Here is a 25,065-nt window from a genome sequence, read left to right on the forward strand (position 1 = left end):
GCTTTTACTCACCTCCTTTTTCTTCTGTGAGTCAGCAGTTTCTGTAATACACTGCAGGATGATTCTGATTGGTTCCCTGAGCAGCTCTCGTTCTATTGGCTGACTGACCAGCGGACAACATGTGTTCCAGTAATGTCTCGCTGCAGTCATCACCAGCTCATAGTTATCTGCCTTCATTGCAAACCTGTAAAACAACATGTATAATATAACAGGAACTGTGTCTATGTAGTGGAAGTTTATCTTAAATTTTACTTTGAATGGGGTAGATTTAAATAATAAGCAAAATTTTAAAGCATTTCTCAAAATCTTTCCTAACCACATTATTTTCTTTATCCAAAGCATTATAAAGAAAGTCACCTCTGCCCACTGAAAACAGTATGTTATAAAGCTAGCGAAAAAAACAAATATAGGAAAATGTCTGTCAGATATGACACAACTAAAATTACAAATGTACTAACTTTCTGCTTCAAATTGCTTTTCTAAATTCCCCTGCTCCCACTTATATAATAATTTATCCCTTTAAATTGAACCGGCTTAATTTCCTTAAAAGTGTAAATGTAACAATTTGACTATGAGTTACCTTGCACTGTTGAGGAATGCTGACAAAGATTCTCTACGTATGGCATTTTTGCCACCCATGTTGTCCACAAGACTTTGACCAAGGATACCACTGGAGTAACTCAACATTTCAAACTCTACCATCTGGCTGTGCCTGCAGATTAAAAATCAATAATGTAATAATACAGCTATATCCCAGCAATTCAAGTCCCCTACTGAAAGAGGTATTTGTCACATTTACTGCTATAGGAACCACATTTTATGATACCAACACAAAACTGAAGGATCTGCGTACTCTACACATAACCAATCATCAATAAATAAGGAAACAATATCTTTTAAAGTTAATGCAGGATCTATCACAGGCATTTCAAGCTCAATCAATATGAATATGTACGGGTTAGATCTCTCTTTTTGCAACTAAGTTGTATATAAGCTGAACACTGCAGCAAAGTTTCTTGACATTTAATCTGCATTTGTCCTATGGAATGACCGGGATAAAACCTACCCATCTATTTTCTTGGTCTTTGGTTGTGTTCCTGTTGTAGCAAACCTCAAAGCCTTCTTGCTGCACCGCATAACCAAGCTGTGCATCTTTTGATCATACGCCAGAGATGTGAGATGGGACCATAGTTGGAGCTCCACAAACTTATCAGTCCATCTGCATTCCTCTACCATGTTAGCAACCTTTCAAAATTACAATGAACATAATACTTTTGATATTGTCTCGTCTAGGCTGTACTTTGTTTGTATTTATTTGCATACTGTTATGTTTAAAGATCTTAGGGAAGCGCATAACTGATTTCTTTATCTTTTTCCCAATGTATTTCTAATTTCAAATCAAGGACTAATACAAAATGTATGACAGGCAGAATAAATTTGCACACTTCATAACAGAATAAAGTCTGAGTGTAATATTTGTACTGTTTGTACTAGTTTGTGCGTCTGACTGACAGGTTTTTCAACAGCATTTCAGCTATGCAGAGGTCACAGCATAACCAGTGTTCTTAGATTCTGTACCAGTACAGACTTGGCCTCTGGTAAGTGACAAACAAAGGTCTTGTATCACTAGTTATAAACTGTTTTCAAAGAAATTTTCCCAGAGAACATACACTGTGTCCAGTATAGAACTCTCAACCTCTCCATTCAGAGTTTACTCTACCACCTCAGCTATCCTGGCAATGCTTAATCTATAAGAATATCTAATATTGGAGCTGAACTGGTGAAATGCTGCTATAATTCAGCAATGATCACTGTAAAATGTTACCTCAGCTATGGGAGGCACTTCCTTAAACTCCATGATATTGTTCTTGTTGAGTTTCAACATCTCCACAGCAACAATAGACCTTGACATTGCTCTCTGACCCTCTGTCCAAGGCTATAAATAGAATTCATGTCATTTCCAATACATCTTTCATGGCTATGTGTTTCTATTTGAAAGAGAACTACACTACCTTTTAAGGACGTATGGTAGAATTTGGTGCGAAAATTTTCCCAATAACAGAATTTCTTCAAACTTTGGATATTGAAGGACAATCATCTAAGAAACAAAAAAATGCAATAAAAATCATAGGTCACCAGATTCAAAAAAGAGTTATCTGCCCTTGAAAACGGCATTTCCCCCAAAAATGACGTTTTCATGGGCAGATAACTCTTTTTCAAATCCGGTGACCTATGATTTTTATTGCATTTTTTTGTTTCTTAGATGACTGTCCTTCAATATCCAAAGTTTAAAGAAATTCTGTTATTGGGAAAATTTTCGCCCATCTCATATACAGGGAATTCTAGCATACGCCTTTAAAGAAAATCTACACATATATCTGATACATACAAGCCATGCCATGGGAAAACCAACATAGTGGCTTTGTGACCAGCATGGATCCAGACCAGCCTGCGCATCCGCGCAGTCTGGTCAGGATCCATACTGTTCACTTTCGTTGTCTATTGGAATTAGAGAAATCGTTAGCGAACAGCATGGATCCTGATCAGACTACGCGGATGCGCAGGCTGGTCTGGATCCATGCTGGTCGCACACCCACTATGTTGGTTTTCTCATGGCGCAGCTCAATTACGAATGTCTAACGTGTATTTTTTTTTTGTTGGGTTTAACCTTGCACCAAAACAATTATAGGTCATATGGTGACTTTCCAGCTTTGATAGTGGAGGTGTCCCTCCATAATTATTTCAAAAAAGGGAACAACACCTGTAGAACACTGACTTCTGCAAGCTTCTGATGCAGTGAGTGTGAAATCTATTCCGACATTGTTCGACTCAGGACTTTTTGACCTGCGGTCAAGTGACGTTTTCAGCATTCCGTCGTCGCTGACTAAGTACACAAATTTTCATGGTTTAAATGTAAAAATAGAAGAATTAATTTAGGAACGCTGAGCATTCAGATACTTCAACTTTATGGATTTAATATAAGAATATATATGTATGAAACGGAATGTTTCACCTGCAAGGCCTCATCGAATTTCTCCAGTTTGGGGGAAAAACCATACTTGTCTAAATTTGCAGTCTTTCTCTGCAACATGGTCATGATATTCTGATCTGCGTGATTGTTTGCAACATTACAGCTATTGTTCGAATAGAAACCAAACTTTAAACAATTATCACAATTTGGACAAATTGTTCAAGTTACAACTCGTCTGCCAACAAAAATTAAAGTAATAGTTCAAAACACAAGAGCTCGCTTGTACGAGTCGCGAATGTTTCACGTTTGTTTTTCTAGCAGTCAAAAAGTGCCATGCATTACCAATGGTTCACTGCAGATGAGCAGTGCCTTAGGTTTCTGTTGAATGTCGACTGCCTCCGGTCGAACACACTAAGTGTCGAGCTTTTTTTGAAACCGCTACAGTACAGTTTACACTTTGTATTTCCTTTTGTTTTTGGTTTATTGTTGAAATCCAAAAGTAGTTTGATGCGGTCAAGTGATTTTCAGTTTCATTTGTCCTCAGGAAAGTGTAAAGAAATACTGGGGATATCCACACCCCTGCTGGATGGCTTCCTGACTTGAAGAATTCAATGTCTTTAGTGAGGCTCGAAATCACATTGGTGAGGGGCAAGTCATTTGAAGTCAGTCACCTTACCCACTCGGCCACAGAGGCTCCCTGTCTAATGTGTAAAGCTAATAATGAAATTTGTATATAACAATAACTAATCACTACCAAAAGGAAAGTCAGTTATTGTTGCTTTGAGGATCAATCTCAGAATATAACCTTTCTTTTCTAGTTCATGATAATGCTCATGTATAACCAATCAATTGTTCGACCTGGATTACTACCTTTATAACATTTCAGTACAACTAAGGTTTGTTACATTCAATAGATGTTTATGTACAAATGCTAGATTTTTTTCAAAGTAAGGATCAGTAATCAGTAATTTGTGCTAAGAATATAAAGTATGTAATTAACGAAAGAGTGCGACCCCGAAGGTTATGATTGGCCAGCTCCACCAGTTTGAAGATCTGACAGTAAACAATTTATGACTCAATTAATAACACAACCAATAAGTATAAAAAGCTAAATTAAAATTATAACTCATGTTGCCAATAAAAATACAAATCAAGTTTACGGACATGTTACCACACATGCAGATGATCGATGATAAAAGATACATTTCTCAATGTTTCAAATCATTATTAGTTATTATTAGTACTAATCCAAAAGCAAAGACTGCCAAAAAACTGTTACGATGAAAAAGGGCGTAATCTGGTCAAAAATACAGTTAGAGTTATGAGAATTGAACCATTACAGCAGATAATATCCAATAGAATGTTTAAACTCCCCAAACAAGTCATTCATCATATTTAAGTACCAAATGAATATTCTATAAACAGCCAACGTTTCAAGGAAAAATTTAACTTACAAATTACTACAAGTATATCCAACATGGTACCTATTAACTTGGCTAAAATAGGCCAAGCCCCCGCAAGCATATCTTTGTTTTATGCTGGACAATGTTTATGTGAGTTACAGTTAAGATAAAGCAATAGGTAACAAAGATATGACAGCAAGAAAAAGTTTGCCAAACACCTTTAACCAAGAAAGCAAGATGCCGAGGGCGAGTAACTAGCATACCATTTTTCGAATAGTGGAGCTAAAATGTTTTACATCTGAAAAGTTTCTTGATAAGAAAAGAGTCTTATACATATCACCTCAATCAGGTCAGGCCAAGTTATTTTATGATTTGATGTTTGTGCCATGCCTGGCTTGCAAACACCCATGTTTGTATTTATGGCATCCTAACTAGATGGGACACCATCAAATCAGCAATGGGAATTGTAACCATTGATAGCACCTCATTACATATTCACAGACCTGTAATACACAAATACTTTAGTCACCCCCCGATTGTCATTCACATGTGGTTTGACAGGACACTCTTGTCCAATCAAAGACCACTATTATAATTTACTAGTGTCCACTTCACAACAATTGACTGTTATTCATTTAAACAAGTAGGAGGAAATGACCAAAAAAAAAGAAAAAGAAAAAAAAAGATGATGTCTTGACAAAAATCAAGAATTTCTATTAAATCTCCAAGATTCCAGATCATACCTCAATGGCTTTCTTCAGGTCAGGCATGGCTTCGGATGCAATTGTTACCATGTTTGTAGTACTCTTCTTTGCTTTAGGATCAGCCTTTCCTTTCTTCCCAGAGTCTATTCTCCCGGGGGACTCTGGAGGTGTTGTCTCCTTGCTGGATACTGGTATCCAGGGCTTCATCAGGGCGTATGACAGAGCGTTACATACATTTACTAGCGAGGAAGTCTCGCTGTAATAGAAATAAACATCCTCACATTGTAATGTAAAAACAAAGAATATTCTATTCTTACAAAGAAACTGAATACTTCAATTACATTTTATTTTAATGTTCAGACATACAAACTTACAAAACCTTATGATTTTTAAAAATTACAATCTCGAACAATTTCATGATCATTATGTTTTATAGAAGACACTGAATTATACAGAGATCTCATATAACTTGTATTGAAATTGCTCAGAACAACTTGATCACTATCAAAAGAGTCTGTTTTCCATACCAGAAAAAGGAACAATGGACAGAAACACTTCAGCATTATTTATATGTAAAATCATTATATTCTTAAACATGATATTGTTAACTTACTTTGCATGTCCAACATTTTTCAGTCCATCAAATACAACAGTCAGAGTATCCATGATTTCTCTATGCCTCAGCTGTGTTAACACATGGTTATTGTAGTTCCACACATATGTTGTGGCACAGCAGACCAGCCAGGCTTCATTCAGCTCAACACCAAGTGCTAAACCTCGCAGGAAACTGCTTGTACCACATTCTGACAGTGATTTTATCCAGTCACTGAAATTAACAACAATGTATCTGGTACTCATTAGTATATACCTATCTATACAAACAGTAACAGAATTGTATAGGACAGAATTGCAACCCAGCCAATAAACAGAAGCGTGTGCTAAAACCAGTTACTGGAACACCACATGCAATTCCAGTAACTGGAGTTACATTTAGGAATATGAAATGACCTTTGGCACTTGTAAAACTATATATTCCCCTGCACTAATATTGATCTTGTCATGCCAATAACCACTTACAGCTAACCTTTTTTGTTTTTAAAAAAAAGTGTATTATTCTCACTGTATCATTCACAATTTCACATGAAATGTGCTAGCCTAGGCTACATAATTATACAGACACAAATAACAAAATAAGTATTCTGTAAAAGTGTATATGTCACATTTAGAATATTTAAAAAACAACACTTAATCTGACTTTAAAAACTATACGTGGGAGTTTTCTGATGTAAACAATTAAACCACTAAAGCTCTCTTATAAATTACTGGAACATAACAACAAGATGATGAACCCTAATAACATAATGAGGATGACCTAGTTACTGATAGACAATGACAACAACAACAGCAATACCAGTATTCTATCCAATCAGGATCCTCCTCTGGTTTTTTAGCAACATAACCTTTCGGATGTTTGCGTGTGTCAACTGGAGGTATAGGAGCGTCATTCAGTTGGACTCCTTCTGTACGTAACAGGTGAACCATTGCCTGTAAATAAACATCATATGTCACAGTTTGTTTTAAAGAAAAGAAAAGAAACTAGAGATGCTTTGAGAAAAGCAATGTCTCCCACAACTGCCCTATGAAAATGTTGTTTCTCTAGATTTTATTAAAACGATGATACCAGATTAGAGTCTGGATGAGGCCATCAGTATTTCAAGGCCAAAAATCAAAAGTCTGGATGTTTTTGGTAGTTATCCGAACTGTAATGTTTATGGCAAACACTTGTTGTCAAGTTTGGTGAAGATAGCGGATTGAATATGTTCGACTAGAGTTGCGGTAAAAAGTATAACAGAGAATTTTTCATAATCCAAAGGGCCGTAATACAAAATGCTGGACCGATTTGCTAATTATCGACTTTGGCGAGGTCCTTATGTGGCAACACATTTTGGTTCAAGTTTGTGAAGTTAAGAGAGAAATGTTGACTAACTAATGCGACTAATAAAAAGGCCATATTTTCGTAATTCAAAAGGGGCCAGAAACTTCAAAATAGCCTGGACAATTTGGCTGTTATCGAACTGGGTCGAAGGTCTCATGGTGCAACATATTTTTTTAAAGTATTGGTGAAGATACGGATGAGAAATGTTTGACCTTAGAGGCGACAAAAGTAAAAAGCTGATTTTTCGTAATCCAAGGGCCGTAACTACAAAAAGCCTGAACGATTTGGCTAATTATCGACTTGCGAGGTTCAGGTCATACCATTTGTCAGTTGGTGAAGACGAAGATCAATGTTTGCTAAGAGCGACATGAGTTTAAAAAGCATTTTTCGAAATTCAAGGGCCGTAACATCAAAATGCTTAACCAATTTGGCTATATATCGAACTTGGCTGGGTCAATGGTCAACACATTATGTAAGTGGTGAAGATTAAATGAAAATATTCGAATTAGAGTGCGGACAAGATATAAAGACCTTTTTGGTAATTCAAAGGCCATAACTCTAGGACGCCTGGAACCGATTGCTAGTATCGAACTGGTGAGGTCTCATGGCAAACATATTTGTGTAAGTTTGGTGAAGATTGATAGAACATATCAAATTAGAGTGCGGCAGAGTATAAAGCCAATTTTTGGTATCAAGCATACTCCAAAATGCCGGACCGATTTGCTAGTATCGAACTTGGCCGAGTCTTCACGGGCAAACACTTGTTCAAGTTTGGTGAAAATGATGAAATTCGACTAGAGTGCGGACAAGCTTTGTGCAGACACACACACACAGACTGGAGTAAATCAATATGTCTCCCACACCACTGTGTGGTGGGAGACATAATGACAAAATAACTGTTTCTTTACTGTCTAGATGATTGCTGATCACAGATATTCCAACTAACCATTGTTGTGTAAGGTTTTTAACACTGCTGCAAATATCTTTGACAGAAATTTTAGTTACCTCTAATAAAAGGGGTTTGTCTCGAAAAAAGAATTAATTTGAAGTTTAGACAATAACTGTCAGAAGACAGCAATCCTCAAATATTCAAAAGTCACCAAACAAAATTAAATAAATGAATACCAAAAGTCAAGACAAAGGTACAAACCAACCTACAGGTTTAGATAGTAGCCTGGTCTTTCTACACTACAGCATTCTGTCCAGGTGATTCAAATGTACATATAATAAATATAGCTTACCTCTCCTTGAATGAAGTTAACCTCAGCAAACATCCTGAGAAGATCTTTGTCATACAGTGAAGATTGTGGTGTAGGGGAGTCTGACCTTCCTCCATCTTGCTGGGTAAGCTGTGTGCTGGACCGGTCCATGGCTGACTGGGTGCCGTCTGCAACATTTGAATCTGCTGTCTTAGACTTCTCTGGTGGCTTTGGACTAAAATAAAGTTGAAATAATGATTTAGTCTGCAATATACCAATAGCTGTTTTGTTTTTAATATTTTTCATATTCTTTTTTGCAGGAAATTTTGAGAATCTCTATTTCAAAAGCATAATTATTTACATTTTGTATCTGGGTTTTTAAAGCACTAAATGAAATAATGACCCCAAGAACTCGAAATAATTGTAAAATTAGCAACTTTGGTTCACACACTATATAAACTGACTGATGCAAATGTATCATGATTTACCATGTGGCAATGCTAATAGCCCAAGACATTTTCTGGGGAATCATCAACAAACAAGATGGTATCATATATAACAAATTCTACCTGTGTTTGAATTAAACATTTTCAGATCAACCAATTTGGGATCTATGACCACGTGATTCCTGGTGGGAATCCTTGATTCTAGAATAAAATCTTAGGACCCTTATTATTAATTAAATGTTTAGATATCAAAATATTAGGAAGAATATAACTTTAATCAGATCTTTCATGTCTGAATAAAATATATATTACCAACCTCTCATCTTTTTCTATGATAATATTTTTCCATCTTCCATCATCATAAAGCAAGCAGAATCTAGAGGCCACACGACAAACATCCCATACCTCCTGTTTGCGGGCAGTCTTAGCTAAGTCTCCCCAAAGTCTTGCTCTGAAATATAATGATTGTACACTCAGTAACAATGTTTTTGTTTAACTATCAATAACAAGCCCAAATATTTGTTTAAAATCAGAAATTTCAGACTGTGCTTTGTAGCATGAAGTATCTGTTGTAAAGACAAATTACAGGAGTCAAAGACAAGAATTTGCGGCCAATCTTGAGCTCTGTGTCAAAACCAAACTTACAAGCATTCTGAAAACCTTCTATTTATTCTCATATTCAATTCAGTCAGAATACTAACACATTGGTATATTACTGAGCTATTGGCTTGATATAATTTACTGAATCAGTAACAACAACGGCATCAATGCAAAGGCTTTATCTGTGATAAAATTCAGGTCACATTGCAACTCTCCAGCTTCAATGGTGAAGGACTCCTTTCTTTTTACTTTTTGTTTTACAGAATGAATGTCTTTAAGAAAGGTAACTTTTATAACACTTTAATTAATTCCACTGGCATACCATAACATATCCACTGTTCTGGCTTACCAGTAGTTGTGAGATATTTATAAATCAAAGAAAATAGAGCCAGCGAAACACCACTGTCAAACGTAGATGTTGCTGGACTAAAAAAGTGATAAGTATTGCCAATGATCATACATAAGTCCTCCTACTGGAAGACTTTGTTCTACTGCGTATAATATAATGAGATTTATGTTAATGAGTATAAACACTAGTGTCTATAATATACAAGTATAATTATAAAGAAACACTTGATAAAATTTTGCATACATTAATAACTTATAGATGCTTTGCTTGGATTAAATTTTGACCATTTTGAAAAAGTTATTATGTAAGGTTATTCTACAGTACACAGAAAGGGTATAATATTGTTAATCCCTAAAAATAATATAACACAAAAAGAACAAAAACTATTAGACCAAAAATATGTGATAAAAGTCCACAATATTATCTTTACCAGGTTAGAATAGTCAAGACATCTTAAAATTCAAATGTACTGCATGTATGTTACCACAGAATAGTGGTCCTTATTTTTCCTAACAGCAGTAATTTAAAAAAGTACCAATATAAGTAATTTATAGTAACAACAAAGGTAGAATACGTAAAAAAGGGTGCTTCATGGCAATGAACATTTGTGCCCCAAATTACATTCAAAATCCGTCTGCATAGGAGAATAATATCTTTTGGAAAACAAAGTCAATCTTAACAATTAACCTTTGACCTCTATGAATAGACTTGACCTGTAAACTAAGTGACCTGTTCTTGCCATGACTAATCCGTCTCATATTTGGTGAACTTGTGCCATGTTTCACAATTTCCTCCATCATGAAGAAGAAATGCTCACTAGAGAAAGTCATTTTTTGTATTGACCAACTTTGTCCTATATGTGACCTTGAACCTTTTGACTTAGGCCGGGTTATTGGCAGGCTTTCTGTCTCATCCAGAAAATGTTGTGCCATACCTGTATTTAAATCCTGCTTGCATTGACAAAGTTTATAGACCTGAAGGAAAAAAATCCTATGAACCTTCTGATCACTAAGTGTGACCTTGACTTTCATCATGGTGAGACACATTTTGCGCCAAGAATATTTAAATCCCTTCATGAGGTCAGAGTTTTGACGGACAGGAAAAAACCTGTTGACATTTGACCTCCAATGTGACCTTGACCTTTTGGTAGGGGATTAGAGTCTTGCGCTAGAACACTCTGTCTCCTCATGGGAATCATTTATCCAATTGAATTATATGAGAATCCCTTAATGGAAGACAGAGTTAGGACCGGTTCACACGAAGAGAACCCTTTTAATGCCAAGTTAACATTTGACTGCAAGTGTGTGGACCTTTGACCTTTGACAGGTTTGAAATTGGCATGCACATGTTTTATTATGAGTTCATTTGTTGCCAAATTTATATAATACAAAATCCCTTCATAGGTAGCAGAGTTATGGACAGACAGGAGAAAACTAGTGACTTTTGACTCCAATTGTGACCTTGAACCTTTGAGCAGAGATCCTGGGATTTTATATGAATAACATCATCTCTCTTGGGTAACATTTTGCAAGTTATATTAAATCTTAATGAAATGACAAGTTTATGGCCGACACGAGCAGACCCTTTCCATGCATGCTAACATTGACTGATAAGTGTGCCTACTCTTTGAGTAGGACGCAATTTGGGATACACTGTCTTATTATGAGGTTCATTGTGCAAGTAATTTAAATCCCTTCATGGATGGCAGAGTTATGACACAGTACAGGAGAAATACCTTTGACCTTTGACCACAATTTGGACTTGACCTTTGAGGTAGTGGTCCGGGTCTTTGAACACATGTACAATGGGGTACATTTGGCAAGAATTTAAATTAAAATCTCTTTGATGACAAGTGTATGGGACTCGACATAAATTGTGGACGGACGGACGGAATGACAGAAAAGACACTTCCTATAGTCCCAAGGGGAAAATGGTTTTCAACCGTAAGAAGACTAATAAAGTCTTATTTTGCCTAAATACTTTCATCACATGGTGAATACTTTCTAGGAAAGAATGCATTTGTTCCCATGTGTTAATGTCCTTGCCAGCACTTGTATAAATTTTGAAGCAGAATACCTCAGCAATGTAGTAAGAGTATTTCGAATATAAAGAATACATTGCACAAACCTTTTCTCTATCATTTTCATTGCCCAGTCTCTGAAGATGGCCTTCTGCTTTCTTCACACATTTGTTGAACTGTCTAGCTTTGTTAGCAAGCTTCTTGATTTGTGTAAGAGGAGCTTTTCCAACAGGTACATCTAGAATTATGGTTTATAATATTATGTTAACTTTCCTCTTATCATTAAATATTAATTTGTATTTCACAAAAAACTAAAAACTTTTCAAAACTTTGCTGGACAAAACCCTGAAGATTGGATTTTATTCTTGTCATTTTAATTCAATGACTTCATTGTCAAACAACTTACTTAAGGTAGTTCTGCACATTCAGTACAATTTTTTTTCTACAACGCAGAATTTTATTAAACTTCCAATTTTCAAAACTTCAGAATACACTTAGAAAATTCAGCAAATGAAAAAGATAGGTCGTGTGCCTGATTTTTTGGACTGACTGATTGGAAATTTGAACCTCACAGTTTTATAATGTGTCTCTATGGAAAATCAAGTAATTTTAATTACAATTTTTGGGCAATAGAAATTTTTCACATGTATCTTCACACAAAAATCCATTTACATTTATAATTAAATTATAACCTAAATGGTATATAAATGTATCAGTTCCAGTGCTGGTTTTTGAAATACCTGCCCATGATTTGTGAGATCCGCACATTACTTGCTGATTTTTTAAGACATTATTCTGAATTATTTGATGGGTCAAAAACTATCATTTCATCTTTAAATGGATAGTAACATTGCTGTTTTAATAAATTTAATTACAAGTTGCCATTACTTTCTTTTCCGTATATCAAGCTCAGGCTTTATTCTACATTATCCAGATAAATGATGTTATGCCATTACTTCATGTTTATCAAACGTGCAGAACTACCTTAGGTTCAGCTAGTAAATATTTTGCAGAAACATTCTAAACAAGAGCTGTCACTAATGGTAACAAATGCCCCCGCAGCGCCATGACCTTTGACCTGGTGACCTTGACCTTTGACCTTGTGACCCCAAAGTCAATAGGGGTCGTGTACTCAATAAGTACTATTAGCATGTGAAGTTTGAAAGTCCTGGGTGCAGTGGTTCGCAAGTAAAGTGCCTTCATGCAAAAAGTTAACATTGGCCCCTGTGACCTTGACCTTTGACCCCAAAGTCAGTAGGGGTCGTGTACTCAATAAGTACTATCAGCATGTGAAGTTTGAAGGTCCTGCGTGCAGTGGTTCGCGAGTAAAGTGCATTCATGCAAAAAGTTAACATTGGCCCCTGTGACCTTGACCTTTGACCTGGTGACCCCAATGCCAATAGGGGTCGTCTACTCAATAAGTACTATCAGCATGTGAAGTTTGAAGGTCCTGGGTACAGTGGTTCGCGAGTAAAGTGCCTTCATGCAAAAAGTTAACATAAGCCCCTGTGACCTTGACCTTTGACCTGGTGATCGCAAAGTCAGTAGGGGTCGTTTACTCAATAAGTACTATCAGCAAGTGAAGTTTGAAAGTCCTGGGTGCAGTGGTTCGGGGGTAAAGTGCCTTCATGCAAAAAGTTAAAGTTGTGACGAACGAATTAACGAACGGACGGATAGTTGAAAACTAATATGCCTCCCTTCGGGGGCATAAAAATACAATTAATGCAGCAACTAAAACATGATGATGTAATACTGTGAGATCATTTAATTTTGTTGACAAGAAGTCAAGGGGATAGGAATTACTGAATTTGAACTTTTGCAGATAAAATGAAAGGGTATTTTCATGTGTTTGTTGGGATTTAATTTTTGTGGACTGAAACAACCATGAAATCCACAACAATTAATCTCCTTTATATATTAACCATTACCTAATGAACTTGTCCATCTTCCAATTTGGACAGTACCATTAACTGTTAAAAGGGGTGTTTCCAAAAAGATATTGACTGAATGGTGAACTGCACGGATGTGCAAGCTGATCATGATCTACACTGGTCGCAAAGGCAGAATCAGTCATGTCCAGCATGGTAAGGGTCAATGATTTCACAGTTTCAGTAGTTACAGTACTTGCAAAGTATCCATGGACAATATAAAGTTGACATGATGTACAGTACTAACTGAACAATAGTAATGTGTACCAACAACATTGTAAGACTAATTAAAATATCTGAAGATGTATTTTGGGCAATGTTTCAATATTTGAATTTAGCAGTCATCTACCAATATGAAGTGATTCAAAATTTTAAGTAAGAAAATTTTCAATATGTGTAAATTTATGAAAGAAAGACTTAAGTTTCTTCTGCCACAGCAACTTCCAGGCAATGACAACTATATGACTAAGAAATAAAACTTTTCCACTATTTTCATAGAGCATTTTATAATCACTTGTAAATAAAGGTGTCCTTCAAAATGTATATTTAATCAACAATGCTGTATTATGCTTAATATCTGGTTATGTTACCTTTTATTCTATTGATATTCACACAAGATTATTTGGTAACATGCACTTGCAAAGATTACCTTTCCTACATGAGAAACATTACTGAAATGTTACAAAAAATGCTGCAAAGGGAATTTCAACTTTCACAAATCATTTTTTAATTTGAATATCAAACTGGGGCTTTAAGATGCTGACTGGCTAAGTACTACATCAACAGAATACAGAACAACTTGTCTGAACAGACCACAAAAGGGAAGAGCAAGAAGTTGTCTCTTAATGCAAGTACCGTAGATACCCATGTATAATGCGCACCCATGTATTATGTGCCCCCCCCCGATTTGCGCCCAAAATCCTGGGGAAAAATTTTTTGGTCCATTTTGAGGTAGATTGAAAACGAAAGTAGGATTTACATTGACACTGGTAATAAATTACCCCCGCGTCGGAGAGTAGAATCGGTCTCGCTGTTATTTTTAAAATTTGAATATTTTTTATGAATAAATAGAAAGCAATTGTTTTCAATATCTTAGAATGGCATCTTTCAAAATGTCAACAACTTCTCAATTCAAACCTATAAGGTGTGATCATCTTTTGTTACCATCTGTAAAACTTCATAGATCAAATGGCCATTTATTATTGGTAATTAGCGTGATGCCTCGTGTCAGTTTTGTTGTTCACAGTAGATAATAGTAGATCTTTTGTTAGTATTATAATACTTACGATTTTTGTTATTTAAAATACAATTAAATTTATATAAAATCAATTTTGTTTAAGGTAAAAAAATAAAGTACTATTATCTAATACCTTATACCAGCAGTGGTCCTGTGTCGTATACAGATAATACAGAACGTAACGGCAATTTCAATTTTTAGCCTAGACAATTAGCGCAGAGAGTAGTTTCCCTTTACCAAAATGGCAAAAATCGTGAACAAACTTGTTTTGAAGCTGGAAAATCGTCTATACCTCACAGTGTAACATGAACACCCACAATAAGGGAAGGTCCCGGGGGTAAAAAAAAACTGCATTATACACAGTATCTACGGTAGTCTCTTAGTAGATGTGGTGTCTTGAGAAAATCCAACAGTAGGTAGAAAATACGAAAAGAATGTTCCTTCTTGGGTAATGAAGATTTTCAATGTCACAACAAGCAGCAAAGAGATACCACTTATGAACACTTTATTCATCATTTAAATCTAACAATGCAAAAAGGTATTTTTACAACCTGCTATTTCAAGTATGTGTAAGGACTGGTCTATGGAACATATTTTCTACCAGTAAAAATTATGAGCTTGGCCTAATACTGTTTATACTATGTTTATCTTTGCTGGTTGAGTCCATTAAGTTATGCTGTAAGCACATCTGTTTACCTACCTAAGTGTGAGGAAACTTTTCTCTGACTTAAAATTCTTCATATGAGCTGCGCCATGAGAAAAAATTAACATAGTGGCATCGCGCAGTTGGTAGATCATCTGTTCGCTAACAGATTTCTAATTGCAAAGGCTTTGAAAGCGACGCATGATCCTGACATACTGCTGATGCCAGGTGTCTGGATCCATGCTGGTCGCCTTCAAAGCCACTATGTTGGTTTTCTCATGGCACGGCTCATATCAAAATCTGTCAGAAAGTTCTAAAGATTCTTATATCTGAACTCTCAAGCACCTTTACAGAATCTTTACAGTCTTACAACAGAACACCATAAATTTATAACCACTATACTTACTTTCTAGAAAGGCTAAGTGAGAGAGGAAAGAACAAGGAAACTATCTGAGGTAAATGCCTTTTAAGTCCATAGATCCTAAATATCTAAAAGATTTTATATAGTCCTCACACCTGTAATTAGTAAAATTAGTAAATGACTGACAAATGGAAAGAATTTAGTCATAATATGTAAATGTGTTTTATTGCAAACTCTGCTTTTATCTGTAAACCACACAAGTTAGTAATTATTTTCCCTATTTCTGATATATATATATGTTCTTCTCTCTATCCACACTAGAATGGTAAATATCCATGCACCAAAAGCATGCTATATCATATACTGTACCGTTACTGTTCTTGCCAAGAGCAAGTTCAAGAGCTAACATACACAAATATCAAATATCAACACAAATAAACAAACATCAAAGATCAACAGAAATACACACACACAAACAGAAATATTGAAACATCAAATATCAACAGAAACATAACAAATCATTATCTGATGTGTAGTCAACAAATTTGAAAATGATAACGAAATTTAACGTCCAAAATGGGCTATCAATGATGGAAAATAATATCATTCACATAACAATTTTCAAAACTTTGAAACAGTTATTATATTTTTTATCAATCCTTTTCACTCAAGGACTTCAAAAATGCCCCATATATGTATTTGAAAAATTTGATATTAGAAGATTTTATAACACATATATTTATGAAACATACATAATAATGAATGAATTATGTTATTGAGGTGGTAATTCTTCTGTATAAAAGAAGGTTGACAGTTGCTCAATAAGCTCATATTCAGGGTAGTTTTATTCGGATATATATAGATTTGGTTAAAGCAACTGAAAAACAAGAGCAACACAATGCGGAGCAATATACGCCCTTAGGTATGACCTTTGACCCCTAAGTGTGACCTTGAACTTGAAGCGAGCCATCGAAAACATGCGCTCTACACATTGCCTCAATGCGGTCAACATTTGTGTCAAGTTTCTTTGAAATCCTTTAAGGGGTTCAAGAGTTACAGAGCTGACACGAAATTGCTAATGGACAGACGGTTGGACGGACACCTGCGTCATAACATAATAAATCCCTTCAGGCATATAATAATATTGAATATCCATTTAAGTCATCAAACCATTTAAAGATTAGTAAATTTACCAGTTTTTCCAATGATAAAATTTATTTGTTTTTTTATGCTGCAAAATGCCAACATCTATAGGCGATGTTGACATAGTTTAAAGTTTTCACATTGTGGGGTAGAATGTAGAACCCTACAACCAAAGCCTGACATGTATAATTCCAGTGACTCTCCCATAAAAAACTGGATGGTGTTTGATAATGCTGCTTTACATCAATTCAATAAATGACTTTGAGAAACACATACTTTTAAGACGAATAAAAGTCAACACTTATTTTGACAGACATATGAAGTAATAAAAGTCACATAATTTTGAAAAAAAAAATGTTGCTCTTGAATTTGTAATCAACTTCAATATGTAACAATACATAATTTTATTTAAATGAGCTTTAGGTACAAGATACAAGAAAATTTATTGAATATCCAGTAACACATAACATTAGCTTTAAACTATTGACTGACAAATTTGACAATGTGAGTTTTGTATGGTGTGAATTAAAGTACCAGTGAACAACTGACAACCATCATGACTCAAGCATCAAAATGAATCAGATTTAATTTGTATTAAAATATTTGTGAATATCAAAACATTTGAATACAAGTTGGAAGAATAAAATAATTGCCATGTGGCATTTTCAAAGTCCTTGTATTTATATTTCACATTTAAAATTCCCACTGACTGCAAGAGAATTTCAGGCATTTTTGTGTTCACCAGAAATAAGTACATGACTGTATGCTATTCAATGAATTATTTTTTCTTTAAAGTATCTAAATTACCAAGACTTTGTATATGCAAATATAAGTAGTTCTATTAACAATGACAGCCCTAACAATCTTCTTACCTAATGCTGCATCATCCTCTATCATAAATTGTATAAAAGGAAATTGTTTTAAGATTCAGAAGCAAGTAAAGGCATACACTAGCAGTCTCTGTATATGAGAGGGGCAAATTTTTTCCAAATAATAGAATTTCTTCAAACTTTGGATATTGCAGGACAATCATCTAAGAAAGAAAGGTATGCAATAAAAGTCAAAGGTCACTGGTATTGAAAAAGAGTTATCTGCCCTTTTTGAGAAAATGACGTTTTTGAGGGCAGATAACTCTTTTTCAGTGCTGGTGAGCTGTGCTTTTTATTACATATCTTTTTTCTTAGGTGATTGTTATTCACTATCCAAAGTTTGAAGAAATTCTATTATTTGGAAAAATTTTGCCTATCTCATATAGAGAGACTGCTAGCATATGCCTTTAAGTTGTAAAAGTCTTAAAAATCCCCAGACTGGACCAAACCTTGAAACATTAATATCAGCACTTAGAGATTTAGTTTGTAAAATATTAAAAATCATGAGCAAACCTTTTGTGCTGCTTTCACTGTCCAGGACAAGGTTAAATGCATCAGGAGCTAAAGCTTCACCAGCCTTCACTAACAATGATCTCTTCATTCTCATTGTGCCAGAGTTAGCTTTCCTTGCCTGAAATACAACAAGAGTTATATTTCCTTGCTAGAATTAGCATTGTCCTGTCCTGGTGTCAGTATTTTCAGTAAGCTTCCATTATCTCAGAAAAAGCCATTAGCCCTATAGCAAACACTGGAAGCATTACTTGCCCTAAAGAATATGTTGGTACAAAACAAAACAGAGGTATGTGTTAAGTGTCTTAAATAGAACAAGAGACTATTCATTTCCTGAAAGACAAAGAGAGGTAATTTTCACTGAACAGTATGATTTCCGTGCCTGTGACAGAACCAGACACTTTCCAAATACACTAAAACCCTGATTGTATAAGGATGCAGGGGTGAGAGAAATGCTAGAGTTATCAAAGGTTTAAATATAAGTAAAATGGCCTTGCACTGCTCAAGCTGGCTGAGTGCTCGAGTTATTGAACATCAAGCGATCAATGTTAAACTGCACAGAAATTTATAAGTGTGTCTATATTCATCTCATTTTCTACCAATTTGAGCTGACATCTGTAACAGATTCTGAAAAGGGGGGAAATCAGACATAAGAATGTTTCAGACATTCCTAAACATTTGTCTTTGTTTCTTCACCTTATATACTCATTAAAGGCATTATATCTTTCTCTATTATATAACGAAGGAACATAATGCAGAAGCAAACTTTCAGCCACTGCAATACTGCTACTGTAACATTATTTGCATAGTCAAAACAATCCTGATATCTGTTATTTAAAGTCCTTACTTGCTGTATAAATATTTTACTGTCTATCAATACCTGCTCTATAATCATGCCAGCAATGTCTTCCACCCTCTCCGGCTGTTTGTAGAGTTCAGACCGAAGTTCAAGTCTGTGTAACATCACCTCAAGCCTCTCCTGATAGATCTTAGCATCATCTAGGGCAAGTGCCTGTTAAATACATTTATAAATGCTTGCTTTAGTACAGTCCAATGAATAAGAAAGCATGATGGACCTTATTTGAATCTCTCTGTAGTGTAGCATCCTGCTGAAAAACAGCACTTGTTCAAACATTACAGAACACAGTTTGGCAACTAGTTTCAGAATGAAGCCTTCTCATTGGTCAATTTCAAATTTGTGCTCAGAAACAACCAATCAAATGCTCAAGTTTTGAAACTGGTGTCCAAACTTTGCTTTACGACCTTAGGCCCATGTGTATCACGAGATGTGATCACGTACAAAGCAAATTGGGAATCATCACCTCCAAACCCAGTGGTAAATACTGTATTCACTTTGTACATTTACAACCGGTGCTGGAGTTTACTTATATTGCATGGTAAAGGGAAAATGTAACAATCCAGATGTAATGGATGAATATCCTTCTTCACATTGTTTCAGCCATGGGCAGGACCACCCACATTTGTACAAATAATCTGGATTGCTCACTCACATGAACAGGGAACCTATTTGTTTCAGTGCAAAATAAAAACATCTTTCATGAAGTGAACACCAGACAATATTTGCATGAGTGGCATAACCATGGACGAAGATGTAACATACGGTGTTCGTGAGTGACAGATATTTTGCTCTTATATGTAAAATTAAAATATTTCCTTTTTACTTCATTTTTTAACTCACTTCATCCACTGAATAGTTTCATACCAATGAAAAATATATTTCACTTCAATACAGTAATAATGCACTGAAAATTAGGTGATTGGTGTGGCAACAAAGCTTCAGATCATAGTTACAAAATGTTTGCCAAAAATGTTTTGTTTCAATTTGATAAGAGACCCAATGCAATACAAAAACAGTTTGGTTTACTTGTAGGAAGAAAAGTATGATTACAAACAGGGAAATGCATCAAGTAAAGGCCTTGCAAAAGAATTTAGATTTATATAACTAACCTCATGTGTACCCTTCTGATCTTACAGAAGTGGCTTTGGCAAAGACTTTCTGGTATCATACAAGTTAAATGAAGCATACTGATGGATTTTTTACTATTTGTTTGCTAAATATTTCTATGCTATACATTTATTGAATGCCTTCAAATCTGTTTCTTATTTAATCTTTAAGTACTATATGAAGCAACTAATGTCTGTGGATGGCCAACCTTTTTCAGATTTGTCATGGCAACTTCTATCTGTTCCACATCTTCCTCACATTTAGCAAGTTCTGTATGTACCTGACATCTCAACTGTACCAGCAAACTAAAACATAAATATTGTCAATTTCAGCAAACTTCTAAAGGGGTTTTGGAATTGTACATTGCCAGATTTACAAAATAAAGTGACCAGGAAATGTAATCTCCTATACCTGTGTGCAACAGTTCTGGCAACAAAACATTTATGCTATCTTTATCATAAATATTTCAATTTTTTTTCCCACTAATTTACACGTCAAGCATAAAATTTTAGCCAAAATAAGATGGGTTTTTTAAACCTGTGAAATATATAAATACCATTTCCAATAATTTTGTTTCATTAAACACAAGATAAAACTTGATAAAAATTCTCAAGAAATAAAGGTGGCCAAGTGGTTTTCAGAACAACAGATTTTTATCAACAAGAGGGCCATGATGATCCTGTATCGCTTATCAGAGTTTCACAGATCAAACAGGTAAAACAAGAAGCATTTCTGTCAAATAACATTGAAAACTGGCCAACAGATTCAGAGGAAGTTCCCATAGAGCCGTATTGGGAAAACTAGAACTACACCTGGCAGCCTTGTTTAATTCTGAATTCAAAATGTTTTAACAATTTCAGTTGGGGTTCAACCAAGGAACATGTTTGTGAAATAATTTCAAAAACAGGCCAGTTGTTCAGGAGGAGCTGTTACCTGAAGTTGTTTTTTTCCAACAGTATTTCACAAGAAGATTTTTGCAGTTATAACAATATACATATAGGGAAACTGGTGGGCACCTTTTTGACAAATCGTAATAATTTAAACAGTCTTGGTAGAGAATCACCAAAAATCATTCCTAAGAAAATATTCTGAAACTGGGCCAGCAGTTTCCACTTAATACACAAAGAGAAAAGTAAGCATGCCCTCTTTTGACGAATCAAAATAAACTGAACAATCTTTTGAGAGGGTCACTTGAGTAACATTTCTGTAAAACAAAATTTTTGAATAATGTAAAAAAATTAATAAAGGATCACCATTGGAACATTTGTGTATGATTCTAAAATCAGGCCAGCATCTTCTGACAAGAAGATTTCTAAAGTTTCCAATATGGGAACTGCTCTTTGGGAGCAAATTTTTTAGATGAATAAGAAAAATTTAGAACATTCATGTTAGAGTCATCTAAGGCTTATTTGTGTGAAATTATTTTAAATCAGGCCAGCAGTTTCCGAGAAGAATTTTGATTTTCACTGTTACATATATACAGGGAAAAGTGACCATGCCTTCTGACAGCCATGTTTTTTGACAAATCAGTATAATCTGAAAAACCTTGGTACAGTTTGACCAAAGGACTATTTTACTGAAACTGTTCTAAAATTAGGCAATCAGTTTCTGACATGGATTCCAAAGTTTCTACTATGAATATAAAGGTAAAAGTGACCAAGCCCCCTGAAGGCTGTATTTTTGATGAATAGTAATAATTTGAACAATGTTGGAATATTGTCACCAAAGGAACATTTCTATGAAATAATTTTAAAATTGAAGCAGCATATTAGGGGTTGGGTCAGATGTTGTTTTAAAATGTTTCTTCTTTAGGTACTGGTGACCCTTATGCACAAATAAGAGGATCTATTTGAACAACTTTACAAGAACAAAGAATGGACAGACAGATCATGGACCACAATAGCTCTGGAAGCTAAATATGCAAAGTATATAATTATCATATGACTGAGATTCATAGCAATAATAACAGAATTACTCAGACACATTTATCTACCCACAGACTTTAACCCACCTCTGTATATTTTCCAGGGCCTCAGCCACCAGTGTGAGGGGTTTGCGTACATGGTGTCTAAGGTTTGGTTGAAGCAGTGGCAAGCACAAGTTCCACTGGGTCACACAGCCGACCTGTATAACATTAGGGTTACCAAGACGTATGGCATTCATAATAACCTCCTCACATCTCTTTATAGCTTGCTGACGAATCTGAAATATACATTGACAATAAATTCATATTTCTTAAGTATTATCTTAAGACTTAATAATCTAATGACATAAAATACTCCAATTAGCTTAAACATATTTTTATTCCGAAATGCATGAAATATTTACAATACAACATTCCAGGATACTCCAATTGATATGAACATATGACATGTACTGGTATTAATATTAAAAAGCAAGAAAAGTGTGCAAAATAACAGTAATCATACTGACAATTTATCAAAATGAGGAAAAGTTAGATAAATGGTCTGCTACAACTGCTAAATACTGGTCTTCAATTTTTGATAAAATAGGTTACGACTTAAAATACTGGAGTCTTCTATACTGGAGTCTTCTATCTTCAAATAGCTAGGTTATGAGTGTTAAATACTGAAATCTTCCATCTTCAATAAGATAGGTTATGACTTGAATACGGAAGTCTTCTATCTTCAAATAGCTAGGTTATGAGTGTTAAATACTGAAATCTTCCATCTTCAATAAGATAGGTTATGACTTGAATACAGAAGTCTTCTATCTTCAAATAGCTAGGTTATGAGTGTTAAATACTGAAATCTTCCATCTTCAATAAGATAGGTTATGACTTGAATACGGAAGTCTTCTATCTTCAAATAGCTAGGTTATGAGTGTTAACTACTGAAATCTTCCATCTTCAATAAGATAGGTTATGACTTGAATAAGTAAGTCTTTTATCTTCAAATAGCTAGGTTATGACTTAAACACAGAAGTCTTCTATCTTCAACTACCTAGGTTATGTCTTAAATAAATCAATCAAAACTGTATCAGCCCATGTCTTCAAGGAAAATTTTAAGAAAGACAAAAAAAGAAAAACAGCACATCTGTTCACAGTACTTACATCAACAACATGTTTGTGTAGAGACTCTTGTTTCTCTGCTAGATGTTTTACCATGATATCACACTGTAGAAACTCAAGTTCCAGGTAGAATCCCTGATCCTGTCCAATAAAAAACATGTTTCACAAACTGTACATAAAACTGCTTCAAGTTAAGTTTTATAAATACAACACTAATGTAAGAAAACTGTGCTTGTTTAGTGTGTTAGTTCTTAAGCCAAATTAACAACTGTCTTCTGGAGACTTTTCAAACTTAAAAACTATTTTTAAGAAACAGCGGGCAGCCTCGTAGAATCTCCAAACCTCCTGTAAACCATCTACAAATTTTCCACCCCTGAAGAGGTTTGAACCCAGTGATGAAAGGCAAGTGATTCAAAATGAGAAAACTTACACACTCAGCCAATGATGTGTCTCACCAACAGTTTTGTAAGGTGTATTCTAATATTTTTCAGGGATAAACCAGTGGTTCTTTAAACCCTGTTGCATGTATTTACATGTGGTCTTCAAATCTTTGACACTACATTTTTTTTTACATACACAATATACAACCGTAATATTACATCACAATAATCATACCTTCACATTACATGTCTTCATGTGATCCGCACAATCCTGAGCAAGATCTGGAAAGTCCAGCTCCAAACATAACCTCGCTAATTCTAACAACAGGTAAGGCCTGAAATTATGATAAAACTTTACAAACTCACCCCTATCACTAATTCAACGCTGTAATTACTCATTTCTATCTCTAAATGCTTTACAGTATCTTCATAGACAATTAATATTTGAAAGCATAAGGCCAAACATAAATTTCCTATGCAGAAATTCTATAACATATCACAACTGATTCTGAATTTCAATTAAATATAAAGATATCTTTATTCTTCAAAATGCAAGACACTAAATACAATGTAAAGAAAATAATTCAACATAAATAATAATCACATAGGACCTAAACTGAAATTAAGTGTGTTTGCCCTTTACCTTCCAACCCAAGACCTGAATCTGCCAGGTACTTTCACATTAAATGGAGACTTGTGATTCTTTTTAATTTAGAGGTGTACAGTATTATAGTGATCACACCATTTCCTATGATGAAGTAATGAATTACCACACTTAATTATATCTAAGAAATCAAAATATCAGAATTGTCAAGTTGGTTTTAATGATAATTGCTTTCTTACTGTTGAACTGTGATGACTATAATACAGTTTGTCAAAATATGCATAACATTTGGAAAAAGGCAACTGCACATGCACTGGACCAAGGGGAAGGCTTGGAATTGTTAAGGAAAGGCATACATGTAGTTTGTCCTTGACCATTCTTTAACACAATTTATCTAAACTTAGTTGTTTTATAGCAAAACTGTCTCTTGTAAATGAAATAGGCAAATTATTGAGAATACACATTAATGGTGCAGACAGACAAGGCCATACAGCCTGACATCTGCTTTGTCTCGTTAAGAAAACACGGGAGCCCTTGTAGGCATTTTTGAGTACGCAATAGAGTAGAACCTCAAATATTTCTCAAACAAACTGTCTCTGTCTGTCTCTCTCTCTCTCTATATATATAGTCTTATATTAAATAAATCATGAAATGAAAAGAAATAAGAACATTTATTTATGCTAACTGAATAATTTGAGAGGGTAAAATAATTACCTACCTACATACCTACCAAATGTTAAAAAAGATAAGCAGGTAAAGGGTAAA

At 34.8% G+C, this 25,065-nt stretch overlaps 1 protein-coding gene across 1 annotated transcript in view; it reads right to left on the reverse strand.

The window, feature by feature from the left end:
* The window catches only part of LOC123545982 (cilia- and flagella-associated protein 46-like), a 126,804-nt gene that overhangs the window by 81,260 nt on the left and 20,479 nt on the right, over positions 1-25,065 (reverse strand). The window contains exons 11-27 of the mRNA XM_053550424.1: positions 23,932-24,031; positions 23,359-23,457; positions 22,297-22,487; positions 20,494-20,590; positions 19,200-19,331; positions 18,323-18,440; positions 16,167-16,199; positions 11,738-11,866; positions 8,976-9,111; positions 8,256-8,448; positions 6,490-6,623; positions 5,692-5,904; positions 5,118-5,334; positions 1,826-1,936; positions 1,067-1,245; positions 581-712; positions 13-184 (exon numbers count right to left, since the gene is read on the reverse strand). Of these exons, the coding sequence (XP_053406399.1) occupies positions 13-184; positions 581-712; positions 1,067-1,245; positions 1,826-1,936; positions 5,118-5,334; positions 5,692-5,904; positions 6,490-6,623; positions 8,256-8,448; positions 8,976-9,111; positions 11,738-11,866; positions 16,167-16,199; positions 18,323-18,440; positions 19,200-19,331; positions 20,494-20,590; positions 22,297-22,487; positions 23,359-23,457; positions 23,932-24,031 (2,386 nt within the window). The remainder of the gene's footprint in view (positions 1-12; positions 185-580; positions 713-1,066; positions 1,246-1,825; positions 1,937-5,117; positions 5,335-5,691; positions 5,905-6,489; positions 6,624-8,255; positions 8,449-8,975; positions 9,112-11,737; positions 11,867-16,166; positions 16,200-18,322; positions 18,441-19,199; positions 19,332-20,493; positions 20,591-22,296; positions 22,488-23,358; positions 23,458-23,931; positions 24,032-25,065) is intronic.

This window comes from Mercenaria mercenaria, chromosome 9 (genome assembly GCF_021730395.1).
Source record: "Mercenaria mercenaria strain notata chromosome 9, MADL_Memer_1, whole genome shotgun sequence".
Classification (NCBI taxonomy): Eukaryota; Metazoa; Mollusca; class Bivalvia; order Venerida; family Veneridae; genus Mercenaria; species Mercenaria mercenaria.